Here is a 17,776-nt window from a genome sequence, read left to right as displayed (position 1 = left end):
TCTCATTGAGAAGGTCTTTTCCTCACCCTTTCTCAATCTTTATCCTTCCCAAAATTTCTGTTACGTAAATGTGGAACGCTTCACTGACTATCAATACAGATGTACACATTAATAATTTGGAAAATAATTACAGTTACTTATAGTTATCACGGAATTAATAATAGATTAGAACAAATAACAGTTTAAAAAAAATTAAAAAAACACACTTTTATAAATAAACCAAACTAAAAAGTAGAAAATAGATAATAGTTTTAAAATAACTAAAAAACACGCTTTTATAGAAAATCTAACTAAAAAATAGAAAATAAATTTTAATAAATTTGAATTAAAAATAGTGTAAAATAAAAAAAATGTATGTTATTTAAAAAAAAGCGTGGGGTGCTTTTTAAGATATTATAAAAATTACAATCCTTCTACTCATATCTGTCAATAAAATAATTATAACTATTGACACCATGGACCCCACACTTTTTTTTAAATAAAATAAATTTTTTTTATTTTACACTATTTTTAATTCAAATCTATTAAAATTTATTTTCTATTTTTTAGTTGAATTTTCTATAAAAAGCATGTTTTTTTTAGTTTTTTTTAACTATTATTTATTTAGTTCTAACTCAAGTAGCTATTTGTTTGCCCTGTAAGGTAGTTCAGTTCTCTAATTTGTAGGTGTACTGACTTAGATGTTGTATATGCATAAAATGGTATGAGTTTTTTACTAATGTAAAGTTTTTTTAAAACAATACGTCCTTTAACAAGCTATGAAAAGTGATTAAATGTGGCATTCTCTGAGGATAAAAAAAATGCTAGATGATGGCTTACAACACACTGTAAATATGATACCGAAAATGATCAGTGTACTATGTTTCTACACTCTTCTGTAATCATGTAGGTGTTTTATATGCACAAGTTCGGTAGAACATGTTCATTTTGATAACTAATATGCACAGGCTCACCTGTCATGAAAAAAAGAGCCTAAATTATCATTCAAAAATGCAATATATATATATATATATATATATATATATATATATATATATATATATATATATATATATATATATATATAATAATTGCACGAAAAAAGAGCTTTATAAATTGAGCTTTTGTAGTTCGTTCCTTGGTAGCATCACTTTCATGGCTAAGTTTCTATATATCATGCACCTATACTGTTTTTAAAATAATAAATAACTGGGGACCTGAAAAAGTACATGTTTATTTTATCAAAAATAGGTGCTATTTTCCTCATAAACTGTTATTGGCTTTCAGTGCTGCTACTGAAAACTGAAGATGCTCAGTCCCAATAACCACTATCATTTTCTAGATGTAATATTCACATCCACTCTTAGCTGCTTCCTGTAGTCTCCCTCAGTGATTTGTATTCTTTAAAAATTACATTGTTATCCAGTTACAATCCATGGAATGATTTTTTCTGTTGCCAGAATACTTTTGTTATCATTAAGCAAGATGTGTTTGGGGCACAACACCTTGTTCAAAGACCTAAAAAACTTCATACTTGGATCTGAATTGATGAAGCTTTGAAGTTTTTTCCCCACATAAAGCTGATGCTTTTTGGCATTTCTGCTTCACAAAACCTTTGTCACAAGTTATCAAAAGAGACATTTTATCTGAAGAAAATATTCCCTGAAAAGTACACTTAAACCCTTTCTTCAGATCTCCTAAATATTAACTTAACAAATGGGTTTGTAGATATTTTGAAACCCTGCAGCATCGTCAAAATTTCTACAAAGTCTAAAGCATGATTTTTTACAAAACCACCTTTTTGCCATGACATCATTTCTTAAAGACAAAAATGTCTGATACTGAACACCACTAAGCAAACCGGCAAATTTGTTCCCAATTACAATTTTTTTTTTCACGTGATACTGTCTTATAAATCGATGAACACCGGCTGCATGCACGAAAAATTGTCATGTTCCGCCTGAGCAGAGCGTGCAAGAACCGGCCAACCACCGTGCGAGAAAATCTTCTATAATATCAAACAGGTTAAGGCGGGCTTTTTAACTAATTGTTCTTGATTATATTTAATTAAATTATTTAAATTAAATTTGCAAAAACTGTAAATAATATTTGAAAATTAAAAAGTATGCAATTTTTAATCAATGTTTTCTTATGACGTCACGTAAAATTATCGTCCGTAAACCGACTTTACAGACAACCCACACCTTTTTTTTAACGGTCTGGTCTTTGCTATTCCATTATGTTCTTTTGTGCTGTTAATTTTTTATGACTAAATTCCTTCCACAGAATTGTCTTATGCTGTCTGATATTTAAAGTTTGAGTGTGTTTGTCTGTGCTTTCGTTATTGTGTTGTCATGATACCTGTTTTATTTCATCATTGGGTCAATCTGTTCGACACCAACTGATTTAGGATTGTTCTCTGTGGGTTAATTTTTTTATTTTTATTTATTTTTCTATTTTGCATTCTTGAGTTTTTTCCATGACAGTGCAAAACAGCAATGGTGTTTGTCAGAACAATTAATTGTACTGTATTAGATTAAGAAACTAGCCACAACCCTTAAAAAATTATGACCTTTAAATTAAAAAAAAAAGTACATGATAGCAAGGCCCGTTAGAAGTGAAACATCACAAATAAGAGGAATAGGAAATTGCTACAGTACTTTGATATTTTCAACATGCGTAATCATGCGTTGAAGATAGACCTTTATTTACTAGTGCCAGGCCATGTCTTCAGTGGAATCTAAGAATGAATTAGCTAATGGGTTTATGATAGCTAAAATATGATACATTACCCTATTGTAAATGTCTTTACAAATTGTCACAATTCTAATACCAATAGCGGATCCAACATTAGAGGAGGGTTTAGAGTTGCAAATTACGAGTTACGAAATTGAGCAAAAGTATGCTAAAGTATGGAAAAATATGCATTATATGCTAACAGTATGCAAAAATGTTTGCAAACATATGCAAAAATATGTAAATGTTTAAGTATTGTAAAGTATACAAAATCATGTGCTGTAGATATTTTTTCAATTCAAAACTTTTTTTTTAAACTCTGTGTTATCATGTAATATTTGTTACATACGTTACACACATTATACACACTAACGTCGTTACCTACCCTCTTTTGTTAATGATATTTCTGATAATACTCTACTGGCTGTAAAATTTTTCATTGCAATAAATTTAGTATTTCTAGGTACTTGAAAGTTAAATCAAAACAAATTTTCATCTTCAGATGGTGACAATTTTTGTAAATTTGTTTGGTGTAAGAAATATGTTGAAAACGAATATTTATTTACTCTGAACCAAAGAAATACAATAATTTGATTTGGAAATAAATTTGGCCTAACTGCGTAGCCTTAAATTATACTTACTCGAAAAAATTTCCAAATCTGATTGATTAACCAGTTTTCTGTTTTAAATTGTCTGATTTAGTAAGAAAGCATTAATTTATTGTAAGATCCTTAATAAAATTACCACATTCTAGAAGATTACATAGCAGAAGGAGGCCAACTTCGGTAGCGTAGTTGGCAGGGCACAGGCTAACAATGCAAGAGGTTCTTGCTTTGAGTCCCAGGTAAAGCATGGATCTAATTTAGTTTTGTCTCAATGGTCACATAACCAAGTAAGTTCCTTAAATAAACAAAATAAAACACCAGCTTTGACAGGGGTTGAGATAAAACATATATTGTTTTCTACGATTCTAACTTTTACGAACCTTATATGTAATTGAGTGTTTTTCGGTATATTTACATCTAATAAAGGTAAAAAAAATCATAATGTGAGTAATTAGGCGAGTAGTATGTGTAACTTATGTACCTATTGTTTCATTATTAATTACATGGGGTACTTGCTAGTTTTTATCTCCTGCATTAAATATTAATATTTATAAGTTAATGTTGCTTACAAAACAAATAATATTACATTGGTGGCAATAAATACTACCTGTATTTAAACTCTATGTAGAGAAATATATTCAATTGGTTATATTGCATAACTTAGGAAAATAGCATTGGAAAAATATTCCAGCGAGTGAAGCCATGGGTAAAAATTAGTCTGTTATATTATTTCATGCTGTGTCACAGATGAGGCAGACACAGACAGAATAAGATTGGGTATCAGATAATGGAAGTTGCAGAGCGTCACATAACAATTCAAACATGGCACACATTGTGAGCGTCCTTTTATTGCTCATCTACAACTTGCATTTGTTTCATTCGGTAGCAAAAGCGTTAGCGACTATCATATGAGAAAAATACGATGCATGATGATTGATATAAAAAACTTTATATCACATACTGACACTTGAATCCCGATAAGACTGCATAGGCCCTTATAATATAGTAGTTTTACTTTTAAAATAAAGTGAAATAAAACTTCAATTTTTAAATTAAGCTGTGCTAACCATAGCCTGCAACATCAAAGAGACAATGCTACTTATTACACCTGGTAAATATTTAAGTCTGTAAATAATTTCTAAAACAAATAAAACACTTGATCATAATTATAGTCATAAATTAGTGGGTTTAAAGTTTTTATATTATAAATGTAAGGGAGTTACGCTCTCTGTACAACCCTCTAAATTTTTGATTACATGATACTTATGAAATTTGTACATAATTACTTAATGAAAATTTGTTTTGGCATTAGTGTAGCTATAAACTAGATGTTTTATTTATCATTATATCAAATGGATGTTGCAAGAAAACTCTTGTTTATTGTCCGAACGTACTGCAGTAGTGTTTTACCATTTGTAATATATGAATGAACATTGAAAGTAACACTGAAATAAGAAAATAATGAAAAATAATCAGTCATTACCTTTAATGCATAGAAGCAGTCAGGAATTATTTACATAATTAAAAGAGAAGCAGGAAGGTACATGAAAAGTAACTGAACCAGCATTTATTCCGATGTGGGTTGATTAACTATTCAGATAAACTCAAACCCAGAGCAGAATTTTTATTACAGGAACAAGATCTATATTGGAGCTACCACCACTTTGGCCCATTTTTTTGTCGTTGCACATACTATGTCAATACCTTAAATTAATAAAAGAGAACGTTAATTTTTATAGTCATTTAAACAATCAACAGATTGACTTATTCTTTAGGTTATATTTTCACATATGTAATTGCCTTAGATATGTGAATGTACCTCGGATTGTATCCCTGCAGCAATGTGTGTCGTGTGTAACAATACTATTCGCTCGGACCTCGTAATGAATGTGTAGATGTAGAAAAAGTGTGTGAATGGACCTTGGATCGTATCCCTGAAGCATGTAATGTGTAACAATACTACTCGATTGGACCTCGTAACGAATGTGTAGATGCGGGAAAAAAGTGGGTTATCCTGCATCTATGCCTGTCATGTGTAACAATGCTACTCACTCGGACCTTGTACTATTTACACATTAGCAGTTTGTAGGTGATTTTTCTTAACCCCTTAACATATTAACCCGATTATATTCGTTTTTTTACATTTGGCACGTAATTATTAACCCGAGTTTACTCGTTCGACTAACAGAAACGTGCGTCTTATGTTACCCACTAGATGTCAGGGCAGATTCGATCCATCACGGTAGCCTACTTACACGCGTTCGCCGTTTGTGTTTGAAAAATTGTACATTAGATGTCTCTAATAGTACTATTATGAATTTATGATGTTCCCGCCAATGTTTATACATTTTAGCTGAGGTGTCAACATTACTGTAATGTGAATAATAGAAATTGTTCAAAATGAGTGATTCCGACAGTGAAGGAAGCGACGTGAGTGATCTTGATAAATTGGGATCTGATAGTAGCGACAATTATAATGACATTTCAAGCTCAGAAGAATCAGGTAGTGAAGAGATATCTGGCAGAATGTGGTGTGAGATAAACTGTAGTGTGGCAACTATCTCTCCTCCAAGATACCCATTTACAGGTAAACCAGGCGTCAATGTAAATGTAAATGTTGACGATAATTTTCTTCGTTATTTTCTCTTATTTTTTGATAATGATTTGGCTGAACTCATAGCTACAGAAACGAACCGTTTTGCATCACAGTACATTCAAACACATCCTCAAACAAAATGGAAACCAACAAACAAAGAGGAAATCTATGTTTTTCTTGCACTAGTTGTGGCACAAAGCATAGTCAAAAAACCTACATATCAAATGTACTGGGCTAAGAACCCAATATTTGACACACCATTTTTTAGGAAAACCATGCCATTTTGCAGATTTGTTCAGCTGAAACAGTTTCTTCATTTTGTGGATAATGAGTCATATGATGCAGCCACCCATCCAAACCCTAAACTGAACAAAATATGGCCTATATATATTCATTTGCAAAATAAATTTTCTGAACTTTACACTCCAGAAAAAGATGTCACAGTAGATGAAAGCCTTATGTTATATAAAGGGCGTCTAGGTTGGAAACAGTACTTACCTCTCAAAAGGGCGCGGTTCGGAATAAAGTCATTCATGTTATGTGAATCGTCAAGTGGATATGTATATTCGTTCGTAATTTACACCGGACGAGGAACCAATTTTGATGATGAATACAAAGGCTTGCCAATGTCGTCACAAGTAGTTATGTCATTAGTGAAACCTCTTCTTGGGAAAGGTTATTGTGTCATTACTGACAATTTTTATACCTCACCACAGCTATCAGATATGTTGCTATCACATCGAACCGATTCTTATGGGACTGTGAAAACGACAAGAAAAGAAATGCCACCAGAATTGCGGAAACAAAAATTGCCGAAAGGCAGTGTCATGGCTTTCCAAAGAGGGAAACTATTGGCATTGAAGTGGATGGACAAAAAACCAGTCACAATGTTGTCTACAATCCACAATTCTGAAATGAAAAGTGTTACAATCTATGGACAACAGCACATAAAACCACAAGTTGTGTTAGATTACAACAGTACAATGGGAGGTGTGGACATTGTTGACCAGCGCACAACAGACTATGCAGTACCCAGGAAGAGGGGGAAAAAATACTATAAGAAGATTTTTTTCCATTTAGTGGACCTAGCAATATGGAATTCATTTTTGTTATATTCAAAGTTGGAAGGGAAGCAGTCACATTTGGAGTACAGAGAGGCTGTTGTCAAAAATTTGATTGAACAGTTTCACAAGCCAACAATGTCGCCAGGACGAGGTAGGCCTGGAAAATCAACGAATCCACTGAGAATGACTGAACGTCACTTTCCAGCTACGATCCCGCCAACTGACAAAAAAAGCAATCCTACACGCCAGTGTGCAATGTGCAGCAGGGTGACAGATGCACGGGGGAAAAAAATACGGCGTGAAACACGGTACATGTGTGAAGAATGTGGTGTGCCACTGTGTGTAGTGCCGTGCTTCAGAGTTTATCATACAACAGCAGACATTTAGGCAGAAATTAGTTAGGCTTACAGTCAGAGTGAAATGCATTCAAGAATAACTTCACAAATGTCAATACAGACTCGTGACATTATTCAGCTACTGTATTCAAATAAACATTCTTTTATTTATTGTGCTGTGAAAAAAACTGAATGTCTCACATAAAAACTTTGTTTTTTGTAAAGAATGACATCCTTGACATTACAATGATTTTTTTTTGTATTTGTGAATGTTCAGCTATTGCAATTAGTGTATACTGTACAAACCTTGTGAGGTAAATTTTTATACGAAGATCTATTCGGACTGACAACATTTACATATCATATGTACATATTTTGTTTTTCATGTTATTCAGGCAATTTTATATAAGTAGATGTAATTTTGTAAAAGAAATATGGTATGTTGCAAAATTTATTTCATTGGTTTCTATGTAAGCTTATACTATATCTGGCTAATGTTATAAATATTTTTAGTAATCTTAGTGAATATTAGCACTGACGAGTATACACGGGTTAGTAAACCAGTGTCCATTCAAAATGACATGATGGTGTGATAAATGTGAAATTTTAATGTATTTTGTGTGGTATGTCCATTTGCATATTGAATAGGTAAAATATATTGCTGCACAAATGTGATTTTCAGATAACTACTTTTGAGAAATAATTCTAACCATGCTGAACATTACTAATGTTGTTATAATAACTTCCAATTTGTGTTAAATGTTTTTATCTAAATATTTATCTATTTAATTGTATTCCATAAATATATTTCAGCAATGACGAGTATACTCGGGTTAGTAAAACAGTGTGCATTAAAAATTACATAATTTTGTAAAAAATGTAAAAACGTATGTTTTACATGTGGTACGTTTATTTGCATATTAAAAACAATAGATTACTGCAAAAAAACCAATTTTAAAAAATGGTTTTTTTAGACACATATATCTAGCCATAATATATATGTTAAGGGGTTAATACACAACTACATTTTTTCTACTGTACAAGTCTTCATAATAATAACAACTTTGTGCACAATTTTTATTTCTTTTCAATGCTTTGTGTTTTTATTAAATTCCTTCGGGGGTATCTTTGGAACCTTTATTACAGTCTTTCACAGTCCTAAATATAAATTGCAACAATTAATTTTCTTCTATTAGAATGTGTTTGGGTCTCGGTTAACTCTTCTGACTTGCAATCGAGAGATCGTGGGTTCTGTTCTGGCCGTCCGCAACGCGGTTGAATTTCCTCAAGCGGTTTTCCAGCCTGGTTCGTGCAAATACAGTAGCAGTTTCTTGTTACATACCTTTCCTTTTCTCACTAGGTAGCCATTTAAAGTGTATGCATTAAGTTAAATAGGATAGATAGCAAATAATTTAATTCACATTACTCATGATGGGGCTAATATTTAAAGTTACATATTTGAAGCACTACATTTTTGTAAGCCTTTGTAATCTAATAGATAAACATGCTTGCCAATTGATCTTTAAAATATTTTACCATTTATTACAAGATTTTTGAGATTTATAAAATATGTTTTTTCATTAACATGAAACTGTATATTTTCAAATAATAGTTCAGATTGGTTTTGGGTTTTTTGTTGGACGTTGCAAAGTTCACGTAGTATTCCTATGAATTTAATTATATCATAAATGTCCGGAACTTGAAAGCTTAGTTAACTTATGCCATATGTTTTTTTTTTTAAAAAGGTCCTTGAGATATAATTATTGATGTTACAATCATATAACACTGATGGAGGTTCTCGGATGCAGAGCTAGTATTTAAATGCTGGTTTTTATTTCCGTGTGAAGTGCTCCTCACAGTAAGCCTATGGATATTATAATCGCATTAAATGGTCAGTCCTCGTTGGCAGCTCAAAGACACGGCGTGTGTTAACTTCCGTGGGAAATGGACCTCAGTACGAGTCCATGGCTTCAACATTTGTGTAAACATAAATCAACATGCGCACTGCCTAGTGACTTCGCTGAACTTTCAGCCTGAATTCATACATTTGGTCCGAGGACCAGGCGGAAAATAAAAAGTAAAACTATTTTCGTTATCAGACGTGTAAGTACAAGCATCGCTTTCAGAGGTCCGTTCACTGCGAGGACCAGGGTCACAAGCCCGCTCTGAGACCACGCGATGGTCCTCGGATCGTATGAAAAGCCCGCGCGCCTACACACACACGCGCACACGCACACACACATATCTCGTGATGTTGTGACTTCTGTAGTAACCCCACCAAAAGGGTGAGTGAGACAATATCTTTATTATTTCCTTCCCCTTTGCAACACTTTGTTATTGTCAGTTTTTCCATTTATTTTTTGACTTGCCATTTCTGGCCACTGTTGATAGTTTGTTTACAGTGGGGTTCTTGAAATCACCTTTCCAAGTTTTTCTTTAAGTTCCTCCAAAATTCTGCTCAATGAGATTACTGGTTATTACTGAAACCTTTGGCCCACTCCCAGAAGAACCATCCTCGCGGCGGAGGACTGGTTTATTCTGCGACAAATTAATGAAGAGAAAATGTACTTTATGTAATTTATATATGTACTTTAATTAATCCTTTGATTTTTGACTTTAACTTGTTAATTTTGAAAATGATTCTGTCAGCACAGCTAATGTACCATTTCCTAAAGATGTATGGTTAATCTTTGTCATTACTGTTGCATATTTATTGTATAAAATTTGCATCGTGTTATCTTAATCCTACTCCGGCCGTGAAGCTTCGTTGTAACTACTGGTTGAAGTGATTATTTTAAGTCAAACTAAAACAAAACCAATAATAATGCCCTACGATACACTAATTCTGTGATATAAAAGCTATTTGGGTACAATAAGAAAATTACAAAAATCAATAATTTTTTTATAATAAATCCCTATTTAAGTAGCCCAAAAATCTGGAGTTGTTATTTATTTGTTACTTTCCGATCCGTAGATTTCTCTCCCCCTTAGGAGAGAGTGTTATACTAAAGTTGTTTGTTTTTAGCCATTCCTTAGCCCACAAAGGGAACAATTTTTATGTCTTACAGAGCATGAGCATTGTAGTAGTAATTTATAAAGAAAATTACATCTAAGTTATAACCAACAAACAACCAAGGAGACATACCATAATTCTGAATGAATATGTACTTTCTAAGAGGTTTTCCCCATCATACACTGACCAAAACTCATATAATTTATTTTCATCATTCATACCAGTCATTCTTTAAAGCATCGAATTGTTTCCATTGGGTTAAAACCAATTTTTATTATATAATTATATTTTTTGTACTAAACAAATTCCTTAGCATTGAAACTCATATGTATTTTATTACTATGAAATCACTTAGTATTAACAGGGTTTTAATAAACGAGGTTCCACTGTATATGATTTATATTTCTTTAAAAACTATTGAGACTAAAGCCTACCCAACACTATGCCCATTTTCTGCTATAATATATGTTATACGCATGGGTCTAAAAATATGCATAAAAGTTTGTATAGCAGAAGAGAAGAAAGAATTCTTAACTCCATACTGTAGAGTGATAAATATTAGTTTAGTATATTTTGTGTGTATATTTATAGATAAATAGTATGATCAAATTGTCGTAAACGAATTATATAGTGATAAGATGTGATGTGTGTATGGTAAGACTGCAAAGACACCACTTACAACTTTTACTGTGTTACTTGTAAGCATACATAAACAATTATTAAAATTAGTGTTATGCAAGTTGTAAAGCAAGTTTATTCAATTATAGGAAATAACAAAATAATGAATAGTAGCTGCTGCTGTTTGTGAATCTATAATATAGGTACTGTATGTTTAGTAAATTGTAATTGATGTAGTGTAAATTTATAATATAACTTAATTTATTTATATCACTAACACATTGGCACTTTTGTCATAGGACATGTACACTAAACAAACATAACCCTTATATATCATAAGAAGCAAAACAGAAAAACATCACATAACAATCAGTACATACACCAATCCCTAGCACCCCTTCAGATTGCGCGAATTAATTTAGAGCGATGTTAATTTTACTGCCCCAGTCTTGAATAGCACGTCTGTAAATTTCAGTTTGCGCAAAATTTCTGCAGGCAAAAAAAAAATGTTGGGTATGACACCACAAAGTCTGTTTCAACTTCTGTAAACAACAGATGTGCCGTGGGATACATTTAGCCAAACAAGGGGGGAAGAGATGCGCGCACTGGTCTGACTACACTATCGGCTGTTGTACAACCATCAGCTATGGCAAGTAAGTTGCGGCTATGGAGTGTAAAGGACCAAATGTTTTTACCTCCGCGCGTATGCCGCCATACCGTTTACTCCCAGCCTCAGCCTGGGCCGTGATGAACTCAGTCTAGCCAGTGGCAGCAAAAATTAAATGTACAAAATAAGGACTCTGTCAAACGTTTATATAAGTCTGATGCTGTTGGTTGTACTAGTGGGAATATGTTTGACATTAGATAACGGAACAGAAATGAGCAGATGATTCACATGGAAAAGGTTGTTAAATGAATGGTGCAATGAAAAGAAAAACACGCGCCTGACAGGATTGATGTGAACCGAGCGGTGATACACGAATAAGCACTTTACTTTTTGAAAAATGAAAATATCCTGACAGTAATATATCATTTTCATTGCCAGTAAAGGATGGTTTGGAAAGTTCGTGGAAAGTTTTGCGACGTGAGTTGAAGGTCACACCCGGGCGGGCAAGTCTACCAGCCAATTGATGATAACTATCTCCTTTTACACTGTGTCGAATTTGTCATACAAAGTATTCAATGGTAGGCTTATAAAGATAATGATGTGACACATTTATGATTGAGATTTATTCTATGCATTTATATTACGTGAAGAATATTTCCCTACACATTTTGGACCACATTAAGTAAATTAGCCTTACTATTTATGTAAACCAATGCTTCAGAAAATGCTATTTCAGATAACATGAACATTTTTAGGGCATATTAGTCGTGTTAAGAGAGGTATTGGTGTACGTGCAAAAACAGAATGGTGTTAATATTAAAATCTTATTTTACAATTGTTTTATTTATACTACATATCAATTTATCATCAACACCTTCTACAAGTCTCTTGTAATAGAAAAAACATATATGTTTATTTTAACTATCTAATTGGTGAGTAGGTGGTCACTACATTTAAAAAATCAGTCTATATTTTATATTAAATTTTAGGGTATATTTAAAAAAAAATATATTTGTGTCCACAAATAGTTAGAGGTTTACATGACAAACTAATCTCTAGGTCCTCTAGACCTAAACTCAGAAATCTGCAAATTATTATAGTTCAATACTAATGTCTGTGGTGCAAGTATAGTGAAAAATATTGGAACAGATCAAGTTCATTGAAATATTTTAATAGTTGATTAGCAATACGTCAGCCATTCTAAAATGCCTGTTTGATTAATTTCCAAAATCGCTAATAAATAAAATAGAAAGGCTCATCAATCTCTTCTAGTAATGTTTATAACATATAGAACCATTAACATAGCAACATACATATGTATGTCTGAAAAATAATTTTTTTTTTTAATTTTACCGCAGAAATTACACACCAATATTACTTTAGCTTGATGCACTTCAATATTCTATGTTGGTGTTCTAATTAGACCAGGAATTGGCCTAAAACCCAAATAATTCCTTCAAAAACTGAAACCAGGCCTGAAAACTAAGGTCTGCTAACATGGCTTACAATACCTTCAATTTCTCTACTAAACAGAATCCTCTCATACCTCAAAATTTCAAATCTGCAATTCAAACATTAAAACAATACTCATAATTAACATCCATCTCTCTACAGCATGTAGTAGCATATAAGAGAGATATTATGCAGTAGCATATAAATACACATAAATTAAATAAAATTTAATACAAAATACTTAATGTTCAAAACAATACCTGAAAATAATATATCACTGAATGTAATGAATAAATTTGCCAAGGAGTACATTTTTAATTCAACATACTACCAACTACAAATATAGCTTTGGACTAGTCCAATGAGAAACTAGCTGGAATTACTGATAAAATAAAATGATTCCTAACTGGATTGACTGATAAATTAACAATATAAAACTTTATAGGCAAGCTCTGGATGTGCAATACATACAATACCTAAAATGTTAACAAAAAACCAGCAAGCGCAGTTGCCGACCAAAGCAAGCATAATGGGGAAGGATAAACATTTTGTCAATTTAACAAAACACTGAAAAAAAATAAAAAATTGCAGCTATTTATGTTAAAATTTATATAACCTGGTGAAAGATTATTTGATGATTTTTCTTCTATATTTCATTTGTAAAAACTATAACAAAGTTAGTTCAGTATTTAAAAAACAAATACAGAGCAAATTTTAAATTAATGAGATTGTATTTTTTATTGAATGGTTTGTTTCAAAAATCTAGTAATGTAAAATTTAAAGGATACAATGGAAATTAGGTTTGCTTTAATGTAGTTTATTTATAATTTACTCATAATATTACATTAATAAGGCAGTTCATCTAGCTAATTCACGTTTTTTATATATGTTACTTGATTACCAAATTATTTTACTATTTACTTTGAGAAATTGTAACTAACAATTTTTGTAACCCAGTGAGACAAAGAAATCCTCATAGTTTGCCGAATAAACTTAATTCTAAAGTAAAGGAAAACCATCTCGCATTTTCATTTAAGCTAACAGCTATGAATTTTTAGTTTATTTATTAATAATTTATGGACAGTCATTTCCTAATAAATGTAGGAGTTTTAATTAGAGAATTCAATTTTTTAAAATTACTTGTTAACATATAATTTAATTTTACTGTATTAAAAATATCTACCTAGTATGAAAAAAAAAAGGTCCTGAGTTATGTATTTAATATTATTATAACAATAAGAGAAAAAATGTACAACTACATATAAAAAAATAGTATAAATATATATTATATTTTTTTAAAGCACAATATGTTTGATTTAATAATCTGTTATTTAAAAAAAGTAAAAAATGTTTTTGCATTTACGTGGTTTTGAACCACATCAAAAAGTTATCCCTCGTACACCACAACTGCGCACTATCCCACTACACTACTGAGACATACTTTGTAGTGGCGACTACTGTTATTAATACTGTAATGTATTTTTATTACATATTTTAAAACTTGTGATTACTTCTTTCCATGTTTAATTTAGTTTATCAAATATATTCCAGGGTAGTTTTACTGTCATAAAGTGTCATTTAACACACCAAAGTGTTTGGTGTATCCCCTAATGTTTACAAAAGGGGCTATATACGGTTTATATTGCTACACGTGGGTCTGCCATCTTGAGGACTTCCACTCATGGGCATAGCAGAAAAATAGAACACATTCTATTACGGTTTTGGCTAAGACTTCGGGTATGAAAACTTTTATACCCAGAGCCAGACTCCTTGGAAGGGTGCTGAAATGTTACCTACATGAGAGCAGGCACGCTAACAGAATATAGGTATGAAAACTGCTAAGGAAATGGGTGTCGTGTGGGGTTGGCTTAACCAATAATTTTTTGAAAAACATTAAAAAAGTTTTTTAATTTGTCCGATTTAGTATCCACATTACACTTCTTTAGTGGGGATGAAACCCTTTTTTCGCCTGTTATATATATTTTTTTTCCAGATCTATGTTGTAATACTTTTCACTGGGAAATATTACCCTACGTGTGAAAAATAACATTAATTGCTTAGGTGAACATGGAAGAAAGCACCTCAACTTAAAACACTGACTCTTGAACAAGTTGTGACACAGCAGCTTATGCAGAATGGTATTTTATATTGGAAAACACAAATTTATTAAATTGAATGCCATGTTAATTATCCCTCTGCATGAAGTGACAGAGACTTAAGAATCTTAATCTTTAAAATTTTTTATGTGAGATTAATAAATGTGTTTCATAATCTCAGTTTTTAATGTAATTTTTAATTAAATTTCTAGGTAATTGTAACTTCTTTAGTTTTCATTTTAAAAAAATTATAAAAATATTTTTGACTGAATTTATAATTAACTTATTGTGTCCTTACTAAGCCTGTTAGTTTTATTCTGTTGATACAGTAAGACTTTTATTTCTTTTTATCCTGTCAGGAAGGAGATCTTTTGCACAAGGAATCTCGCAAGGTGTTTGTTGGTGGCATCACAGAAAACCTTGAAGGAGATGACTTGCGAGACTACTTTTCAGCATTTGGACCAGTGACCAATGTCTTCATCCCAAAGACATTCCGAGGATTTGCCTTTGTGACGTTCTTGGACCCTGAGGTGGCACAAAGCCTCTTAGGGGAGACCCACGTCATCAAAGGCGTAACTGTACAAGTGAGTAGTGTGGCGCGCAAGTTTGATGGGAACAGGCGACAGGGAAAGGGAGAGGTGGGGGGTAGGCAGGGCTCAATGCAGGGCTCAGCGATGCGGAACATGCTAAATGCCGGACCGGCAACCCAGATGATGGGAGGTAACATGCCTTTTGGCATGGGCACAGTCCCCTTGAACGCGGCACTGATTGCAGCAGCGCTCAGCCAGGTCGGCTGGAATCTCGCCAGTGGCCTGCAGGGAAACCTTGGTTTCACTGTTGGTAGTGGCGGTGGTGGTGGTGGTAGTAGTAGTAGTGGTGGGAGTGGTATTGCCAGTCAGAGCACTGCCCCAAGTCAGGGAGGTCCACAGAGAGAAGATAGTGGTCATAGTAACGAGGTACAGAAGTCGGAAACGGGAGAAATACAGACACTCGGCTGGAGTGCGAATCATACTAGTGGTTCTGAATGTGAAAATGTTGAATCCCAGCAATAAGAGAACAGTTTTCACACGTGGATTGATATTATTGAAATTGTTTGAGCATGACAATATTTGCAAGAAAGCTCTTGTGTTTTTAGCACCTGTTTTGGGGGGGTGTCAGCAATGAACCTCTCATGTGAAAATGATACAGCTTAATATGAATGCATGTTTACTTCCGTATAGTTTGTTTGTATTGCCTGTATGTGTGAAGTTTTTGTAATGTATGGTCCTTAATGAAGTGGGTGAGAATTAGTGAATGCAATTTTCTGAATGTGTTAGTTTGACAAGTGTATGTGGTTTATTTATTTCTAATAAAAGTAAAATAAGTTTTCAAGTAGTACATTTTTCAGTGTGAAATGTTTTTGTCTTGTTTTTCAATAAATCTTTTATCCGATCCATTTTTTTTTACAGTGGATTGATAGTGAATGTTCTGCATAAATGACAGTCTGTGCATGTTCATTGGAAGTTTGTTTAACTTTTTTTTTTTTTAAATTAAGAAATTATTTTAGACTGTAACATGTGCACAATCTCATTACTTCTTGGGTAACTCTCGTTTAAGTTTCACACCAATCTGCTTGCGGTACCAATGGAGGTTGAGACTCACCCTTCTTATATGAAAATAATTGTGGTATTGTTTGTGTGTTGATGTAAAAAAATAGAATGAAAATTTCTGGCATTCTGTAAATTATAGTAATGCTAAAGAGCAGATGGTGGCAATTCTGGTTTTTTTGAAACGGAAAGTAGGTATAACCAAGCTACTGTTCTTTGTTAAAACGAAATAGATAACTGAACCATACTGCTTCACTATTCACGCATCGGCTGTTATTGTTTATGAATAGTTGTACTTTTCTTTAAATGTTGAATGTGTATTGTGTATTATGTGAATACGTTAGTGTATGAAACTCAGCATTAGTTGCTGACATGTATATTTATTGATGTGACTTTTCAAACTAGTCACTCATGAATCTTAAGTTTGACAAAACTGCAGATGCCAAACTACTTTGCTGGAATGTGTAAATATGATGTGTACAGATTGAATAGTAATGTAATGTGTGCTCTGAATTTGGTGGTACAATAAAATTTGCATAAATGAATGCTTTGATTTATCTTACTTGGATAGTGAAGAGTGTGATTTTTGTGTATGAATCGTGCACAATGCATTTGATGTAGGCTATATTGTTTTGTGTCTGAGTGAGTGGATATATTTTTGAAACCTTTTTTAGGTGAATGCTGTTTATTATAAGAGTATAGTGCTTGAAATATGAAGTGTTGTGTTTGGTAAATGAAATGTTTGCCATTATGTTGACTAACAAATTAATTTTGTTTTGGGGTGGTATTTGTTGGTTTTTTGTTTTTGACGTGACGTCTAATAAATCTATGAACGCCGGCCGCACGCACGAAAAAGTGTCCCGTAATGCACATTGTCCAACTACGATGTGTCCTGTTACGCTCATTGTACGCTTGCGCCACATGTATCTCTCTTCCACTCGATTGGAACAACCATCGATTTGACTTTTCAATAATGTTTTTGTCGTTTGAATTATTGATATTATGTAATTTAACGATCGTCCACCGATTTTCAGCACAATCGGTACGGTTATTTAAAAGTAATGTTGAATTTTCAAATACGTTTTTGTA

General features: G+C 32.6%; 1 protein-coding gene and 1 long non-coding RNA gene across 6 annotated transcripts in view; one reads left to right on the top strand and one right to left on the bottom strand.

Annotated features, from left to right (window-relative positions):
* The window catches only part of LOC134531074 (TAR DNA-binding protein 43-like), a 76,209-nt gene extending 58,977 nt beyond the window's left edge, over window positions 1–17,232 (top strand). For all 5 annotated transcript variants that reach the window (XM_063366605.1, XM_063366606.1, XM_063366607.1 and 2 more), the window contains exon 6: window positions 15,461–17,232. In XM_063366605.1, the coding sequence (XP_063222675.1) occupies window positions 15,461–16,153 (693 nt within the window). In that variant the 3' untranslated portion in view covers window positions 16,154–17,232. The remainder of the gene's footprint in view (window positions 1–15,460) is intronic.
* The window catches only part of LOC134531075 (uncharacterized), a 51,609-nt gene that overhangs the window by 22,714 nt on the left and 11,119 nt on the right, over window positions 1–17,776 (bottom strand). The gene's annotated exons all lie outside the window — the stretch shown is intronic.

The sequence above is a fragment of the Bacillus rossius genome, chromosome 3, assembly GCF_032445375.1.
Source record: "Bacillus rossius redtenbacheri isolate Brsri chromosome 3, Brsri_v3, whole genome shotgun sequence".
In the NCBI taxonomy this organism is placed as follows: Eukaryota; Metazoa; Arthropoda; class Insecta; order Phasmatodea; family Bacillidae; genus Bacillus; species Bacillus rossius.
This window is presented reverse-complemented; position numbering and strand designations above follow the sequence as displayed.